The following is an 8,487-nucleotide window of genomic DNA, read 5'->3' as shown; positions in this document are numbered from 1 at the left end:
AAAGCTTCCGTGTTCCTTATATGCTGCACTAGAAATGCATATAAAGAAACATACGCCAGCATATACACACACGTGTATATATATATATATATATATATATATATATATATATATATATTTAGCGGCAGCTAAATATATATATATATTTATAATATATATAAATATATATAATAAATATAAATATATATATATATTTCATAAATATATATATATATTTATATAATAACATAATATATATATACATATATATATATGTATATATATATATATGTATATATATATATATATATATATTTAGCGGCAGCTGAACAATTAATATAGAAACCAGGTTTATAATTTACATAGAATGAGACAAATGCTTTGATTGACATATATATATATATATATATATATATATATATATATATATATATAATCGAAAAAACGAACTACAAACATATTAACGTCAAACATACGGTAGAATTTATAGAATATTGTAAAAACTATGGTCTATTACCAACATATATATATATACACATATATATATAAAAGATGTTTTATATATATAACTTGTAATCGTTGCTAGCTTTAGTTTTAACGTAATTATAGATAGTGTTATTGTTGTTATTAATTTCAAAGTATTCGGCCTTTCAATCAACTGACAAACTAATCATTCAATCAACCAACTAGCCAATCAGCTAACCAGCCAATCAGCTAACCATCCATCCATCCATCCAACCAACCAATCAGTTAAATGAGATCAACTTTATCTTCCAAGAGCCTGACAAGAAGATCATGCATGGATATGGTGAACTGGGAGGGAGAGTTCACGATGCCCGAATTCATCACGTGCTTCTCTAAAAATTTACCGGTACTTATCCGCACTCTGTCCGGGCTAATGGGGGTCGACGATCTTCATATTGTTGGTGGGGACGAGGTTATTATTATTATTGTTATTATTATTATCATAAACTTAGTTATAACTATAACTTAGATATATTATAAACTCTGCCATATCATCGTCGTACGCTATCTATTGCGACAGAAATGTGAAACGAATCAATTTTAAAACTAATTAACTCTGGTCGTGTTCTTCTCTTCATTCGGATAATGAGCTTCTCAGATTAATACTCTATTTATTGCATTTGACATTTTATTTCATTTGATTATTGTATTTTATTTGTACTGCCATTTCCATTGATTTTATTGCTGAATGAAAGATTAATATTATTTCTCCAGATATACTGGATATACGACATACAGCGTCAGAAGAGGGTGGTGGCCTCCATGCGGGACAAGGACAAGTACTGCACCATCCCCATCGAACACCCCGCCAAATTTCACGTCTTTGTTTACGTCGGGAACGGTCTGGTTTTATTATTGTTGTTGTTGATGTTGTTGTTGTCATTGTTGTTATTATTATTCAAACAGGTTCACACATTCGCATACTCACTCACACACACACACGCACGTAAAGAGACAAGCAAACAGACACCAGACACACGCACGCACACAGAACGAAAAAGACTGACCAAAACAGCCCGGCAACTACAGCATATACTTAACCTAATCTACGAACATAGAAAGCAAAATGTTTACATAGAATGCGAGAACAACGATAAAATGCACTTTCAAGTTGGGTCAGAAAGTGGACATTTTGGCCGGTTTGGTTCTATGGAGGTACTGGATACCTATGATGAAAAATACCTGCTTGGATACCCTATCTGCTTAAGTTCGTCACCGTTGTTGTTGTTGTTGCTGCTGTTGTTGTTGTTGTTATGGTTGCTGTTGGAATATCAATAAAATGACACATTGCACTGCGGCGTACTTTTTCAAATCACGAACAACAACGTTTTTGGTTTTAAGGATTTCGCTAAAATTTTGGCAGGAAATTTTTGATAACAGTTCGATCTTGCGTGTATCTATCTGTCTGTCTGTCTGTTGTTTTTGTTGTTGATGGTGTTGACGTTTTATATCTTTGATCATCATTAGAACATCATTAATATAATGTATTATAATTCAAATTTAATTAAATTCAACTTTACTTTTAAAGACAAAATAAACGCCAGAACGTGCGGAATCCCGGTATATTTGGACATAGAGCTGACAGCGGCAGTTGGATTTGTAAATTATCCCGTCAATTGTTTCACATCCTGGTTGTCTTTGGTCAATAATATCGTTAAGACCTTTCCAAGAGCTCCCGTAACCACTTGTCAAGGTTAGGTTTGTATGGGTAAAGCACTGTATAAATGACTTGCTATCGACTGTGTGTCTTTTTGCCGCTATATAAATGAACAGTTTTTATGGGTTTTTTGTATTAGTAACGTCATTATTATTGATGTTATTACCATTGTTATTGATTATTATTAAATCAAACTAGAACAACAACAACAACAGAAATAATAATCTTTCCGAGAAACCCTGAAGATTCGGCGTACGAATACATCAATCCTCTGGACAACAGGCTGTCAGTTGACGCCGTCAAGTCCGATCTAAAAGACATCTCAAAAGGCAACACCTACGTCATCCACCCCCCTCCAAGGCTGAATCCCTCGACGGAAATTAGAATCGTGGAGTTACCTGCCATCCCTAAAAGTTTACCCCCTTTACCCAATGAAATAAACAAACGGATAAACACCTCCTTAAGTAAAAGTTTGCCCCCATTACCAGAAACTTTTAAAAATTTTGATAAAAAGGAAAAAATTGTAGATAGCCCAAAGCCGAATTCAGATGACGAGTTAGATTATGAAGATATCAGTTTAGATGTGTGTAAAACAGATGAAACGGACTTTAAAAAACCGACTCCGACACCACCTAAAATTGTCAATAGTCCAAAGCCGAATTTGGATGGTGAAGGTTATAAAGATATCGATTCAAATGTATGTAAAACAGATGGAACAAACCCTAAAAAATTGCCTCCGATACTACCTAAACCGCCAAAATCACCTCCAGTCAAACTCCTACCCGAAATTATGCCTAGGTCAAACTCAAGACCGTCTTCCACTTCATCAACGTCCCCGTCACCTAATAATCAGCAGAAAATTTCGGTTTTTAGTAAAGTTGGTGAAAATAGGGATGTACCTTGTAGGCCAGATTCAACCGATATAAGAAGTTACAGTATAGCAGATGTTGAAAATTTATTGCGAGAACTCAATATGGACAAACACATCAAGCAGTTCAATGAAAAACAAGTATGTATGTATGTATGGCGTGTCTGAGTGAATTAACTCTGGTCAGTGTATGCTAATTTATGCTAGTTTGTGTTAATTTATTCATGCATGCGTTAGTATAGACTGCATTTACTTATATTGCCAGTCATCTTACATAACCGAGTGTCTTAGTCGTATAATTTTCTTTCACTGTGCTTTGAAACATAATTATAAAGTAAGTTTTCTTATGAAAAGCAATAAGGCTGACTGATTATAAGTGTTTGTAAAAGTATCTTACATTTAGTCTTCGGTGGAAGTAGGAAGGAAAAGTTTAGAAATATTAACAACAATAATCATAAATGCAACAAATTACATAGGTTGACGGGGAGCTGCTATCCTGCTTGGACCAGGATTTGTTGGAGAAAGAATTCAACCTGTCTCGTTTCGAATCGTTAAAATTAACGAAATACTTTAACGGGTGGAGACCTAGTGATAAAAAATAATAATAATAATACAGCTACTAATAATAGGGATATTAATCTAAACAATGAAAATAATAATAATAGTGATAATAATAACAACAACAACAATAATAATAATAATGATGATAACGACAATAAAAGAGGCTTCAAAAATGTGAATCGATCGTCTAAAAGTATCGTTAATGAGCGCTGCTTTTTTGGAAAAACTCGAAATAATGACTCCAAGCTTTCTACCTAGTGCTTAAATTTTACCACAATTTTTACAAATTTTTATTAACTGAACATGAAATCTGTAGAAACGAACAAGTTATTATTATTTTAAAACTTTTACTAAAGAACGCGTTGTGGCTTAACATTTCGGCAGCTGAGCTCGGCTTACAATTGTTTGTGTCACAAAATCTGATCTGATCAAGGCATGAAGGGATGGAGGCGTCTGTAACTGTACAGTGGCTGTCACAAATTATGTGACGTCACTTGCTACCTGTGACACCTGTGACAGTGTTTGAATGATTGATCGAATGAATGAATGTTAATTGGTTGATCGATTGATTGGTTGATTAACGTCAATTTATCAACTTCAAAAGAATACATTTAGTGAGAAAATAAACGAAAAAAATTTAATTGCATCTACAATCTATATTAGCTATTTATAGATCATAAGAAGGAAGTTAATGTGAAGCACATACACATAGAAATATATACATACACATGTATATATATATATTGATGAAAATCTCTGACAGTCTTAATCCAATATATATATATATATATATATATATATATATATATATATATATATATATATATATATATATCCTGAAAGAGAGAGCCTGTATACAAATATAGAATATTTATAATGAGAGAGTGAAAAAGTGAGTGAATACATGAGTTAGTAAAGAAATATTACTGTGGACCAATAGGATGATAAAGACAACGTAAAATACACACACACACACACACACACATATATATATATATATATATATATATATATATATGTTATTTAAAACGTTATATATATGTTATTTGTTATTTAAAATTTTATATATATATATATATATATATATATATATCTATATGTTATTTGAAACGTAGTAAATTCTAAATGCCTATTTCATTAGCATTAACGGAAAGCACTTTTTAGCTATGGAATATTATTTTTTAGGCATTTAATGATTATAAGATTAAATTGTTTAACTAGAATTTTTTGCTGTTATAATATCCGTGCGAATTATTAATAATAAAATATCCATGAAAAGATGGCAGATTACGTTGAATTAGATTTCCATAAGTGAGTTTTCTTGGTCATTTAAAATAATAACCCCATCATCATCAACAATAACTCCATCATCGTCATCAACTTCATCATCATCATCAACAACAACATCATCAACAACAACAGCATCATCCTCATCAACAACATTTTCATTATTATTATTATTATTATCGTTAAAAACAACAACGCCTAAACTCAACTCGACAACAAATTTCCAACGACTCACACACACACGCACACACACAATGTCAAGTTAACGATGCTGATGACAAGGATGAGTTAATAATGGCTAATTGTTTTCATAAATGAACGAACATACAAACAACAACAACACCATTCCCACATTCGCCAACAGAAATCTCACACCTTACCCAATTTAAAACAACTTAGGAAAAATGCCAGCAAGAACGTAGTTGGAGAGAGTCATTACGCAGAAGTCGTTGTATTAAGCCAGCCAAAAGTAAAATATTATTATTATTATTACCTTAATTATTATTATTAATTCAATTATCATTATTATATTTATTTCAGCAAGAAGAACGCATATACAAGGTGATCAAGGATTGTCTCTGCAGTGATAAGGACAAGACTGTCGCAAGAGTTGGAGATATATTTGTGGTTATTATCATTATATTTACAGGCACACAGACGTACACACACACATACACACACATACATACACACACATACATACACACACATACATACACACACACACAGAGTAATACTTTAAAACTTAACTCGCTACACGGCATCTTGTTGCAAAGAGAGCCGAAATCTCTAAAGGTTCCCGTGGTAAACATTAGCTCGGACTGCCTCTTGTTACACACGCCAGGTTAATTTAGGAAAAAAATTATTACTTTTATTATTAATTATATTATTTTTATTTTAATATAATTATTGATTAATTATCGATCATTTTTTTCATCTCATTTCAATTATTATTAATCATTCCTATATTTTTTCCTCTTATTGTGTTTAGATTTCTTTGTTCTTTTTCTGTATCTGTCTGTTTCCTCTCTCTCTCTCTCTCTCTCTCTCTCCTCTCTCTCTCTCTTTCTCCCTTGTCCCTCTCTCCTCTCTTTTTCTATTTTTCTCTATGTTTATTCAGTTTAGTAGATTAGTAGATGAACAATTTTTGACAGAAACTAAACAACAACATCAGCAACAACAACATGAAAAAAAATTCAATGAACACGAGTTATACGCCATGCCCAAAAAAGCACCTTCATCATCAATAACTTCTAAAAACAGCAACAATATCAACAACAACAAAAGCAACAACAACAACATAAAGAATGACAACAACGACGAGGATGATTACATTAACAACAACGATTTTATTAAGTCAAAAAATTTCAAAAGTAACATCAACAAAAATGATAACAACAACAATAACAACAACATTGATAACAACAACAATAACAACAACATTGATAACAACAACAACAACATCAACAAAAATAACAACAACAAAACTCATCAAAACGTTGAAATGACGTCATCATCCGCCATGACAGATTCAGCTGATGACAGATTAACAACTGGTAATTATGTATGTGTATATGATATGATTATATATGAGGAATCAATTGGTTTTTTTTTACAATTTATAACAATAGGACTTTTACCACTACCACTTTTGCTGCTGCTACTACTACTACCATTAGTAGTAGTAGTAGTTGTTGTAGTAGTGGTAGTAGTAGTGGTAGTAGTAGTAGTAGTAGTGGTAGTAGTAGAAGTAGTAGTAGTATTAGTAGTAGTAGTAGTCGTAGTTGTTGTAGTAGTAATAGTAGTAGTAGTAGTCGTAGTTGTTGTAGTAGTAATAGTAGTAGTAGTAGTCGTAGTTGTTGTAGTAGTAATAGTAGTAGTAGTAGTCGTAGTTGTTGTAGTAGTAATAGTAGTAGTAGTAGTCGTAGTTGTTGTAGTAGTAGTAATAATAATTTTGTTATTATTATTTATAGTTCCGGAGTATTGCGACAAATTCAAGAATTCCCACCCCTCGCTTCGTTTCAACATTCCGACAAAGCCGGCCAACTGTGACGAGAAGATGAAGCCAGTTAAGAAGGAGAAGGTAAGGAATGGATAGATGTATTGATGAATGAATAAATGGATGAGTGAATGAGTGAACGAATGAATGAATGAATGAATGAATGAATGAATGAATGAATGAATGAATGAATGAATGAATGGATGGATGAATGAATGAATGAATGAATAAATGATTGAGTGAATGAATGAATGGATGGATGGATGAAAGAATGATTTAATGAAAGGACGAATTAAAGAACGAACGAACGAATGTAACATAACAATCACTTAATGACAAACCACTATACAATTAATCGCAATTAATCACAGTAATAATATTTACAGCTAGCGAAATTATCTGTATCGGATTTGAACCAGAGCGACTTGGACAGCCACATCATCGCATACTCTCTGGCCGGTAGGAAGGCTTCTACCAGCGAGAAAGATGTCTTAACGTTTAAGAAGTTACAGGTAAATGAGTTCCCCACAGCTCCTAATGCATTCAAAATTACATGTAAACAGAATACACCATTAAGTTTATCTATAATTTACATACAACAATCGCCATAATATTTATAATAATATTAATTGCAATTATTATTATTATTTTCTAATAAAACAGTTCGGAATATTATACTACGTGAGTAACAATGGCTGGCTGTTGTTACGATTGCTAGATGGGGCTAAGACGAGCAAGGTGGGCTGGGTGCCGGCTATCTACTGGAGAATTTATTTCGTTAGTAATTTTTTTTTATATTTTATTCATTTATTTATTTTATTTTATTTGTTTATTTAATTAATTATTTAACTATAACAACAATAATTCCTTTCTCCAATGTAGAAAGACTCCAACCTGGATGCAAACGGTTTGAACACGGCTGACTCGCTGAACGTCTGGATTTCAAGTGAATCCAAATTTGGTGACATCAAAGAGAAACTGGCGAAAGATGGCTTAGATAGAACTTTTCTCATCTGTCAGACTGGGGTCAGTCAGTTTTATTATTATTTAATTATTTATTATTAATTAATTATTTATTATTATTCATTTATTTATCATTATTTAATTATTTATTGTTATTTAATTGTATTTAATTATCATGGTATTATGATTTTATAATGGTCTCACTGTGATATCACAATAATACTATAATGATACTACTACAATCCTTTCATGATAATACCATAATAAAATCATAATTTTGTAATAATAATATAATAATAATTTCATAATAACACCATAATAATATCATAATTTCAGAATAATTTCATAATTTTGATTAGGATTGCTACAAGCTTTACTACAAGCGCAGGGACCGCATCACGGCGAACGTCATAACAAACGACAGAAAAGCAACATCGGCAATGACGTCACCGTCGTTTATTTTGAACGGCCGATCGTTTTCGGCTTTCCATAACATTATTATCTATTATAAAAGGTTTCCTATACTGAATGACGATGATGGCTCTACACTTGGAAGTTTATTCCGCGCTATATAAATACTTTGTAATAATAATAATAATTATAATTATTTAATTATTGATGATATATTATTCATTATCGATTGAAGTT

At 31.8% G+C, this 8,487-nt stretch overlaps 2 protein-coding genes across 2 annotated transcripts; both read left to right on the top strand.

Annotated features, from left to right (window-relative positions):
* Positions 1-778: 778 nt before the first annotated feature.
* On the top strand, positions 779-3,631 carry HELRODRAFT_180703 (hypothetical protein; the record flags this gene model as incomplete). Its single annotated transcript, XM_009030008.1, has 7 exons — positions 779-916; positions 1,219-1,345; positions 1,520-1,711; positions 2,033-2,197; positions 2,377-3,170; positions 3,295-3,363; positions 3,506-3,631. The coding sequence occupies 7 exons, from the start codon at positions 779-781 to the stop codon at positions 3,629-3,631; spliced, it is 1,611 nt and encodes a 536-aa protein (XP_009028256.1).
* A 1,238-nt stretch (positions 3,632-4,869) lies between these two features.
* On the top strand, positions 4,870-8,332 carry HELRODRAFT_180702 (hypothetical protein; the record flags this gene model as incomplete). The annotated part of the gene is made up of 9 exons (XM_009030007.1): positions 4,870-4,901; positions 5,277-5,346; positions 5,418-5,504; positions 6,052-6,433; positions 6,851-6,960; positions 7,263-7,388; positions 7,540-7,614; positions 7,759-7,906; positions 8,199-8,332. 9 exons carry the CDS (start codon positions 4,870-4,872, stop codon positions 8,330-8,332), a joined length of 1,164 nt encoding a protein of 387 aa, XP_009028255.1.
* Between the last annotated feature and the right edge of the window lie 155 nt (positions 8,333-8,487).

The sequence above is a fragment of the Helobdella robusta genome (assembly GCF_000326865.2).
Source record: "Helobdella robusta unplaced genomic scaffold HELROscaffold_64, whole genome shotgun sequence".
Taxonomy (NCBI): domain Eukaryota; kingdom Metazoa; phylum Annelida; class Clitellata; order Rhynchobdellida; family Glossiphoniidae; genus Helobdella; species Helobdella robusta.
This window is presented reverse-complemented; position numbering and strand designations above follow the sequence as displayed.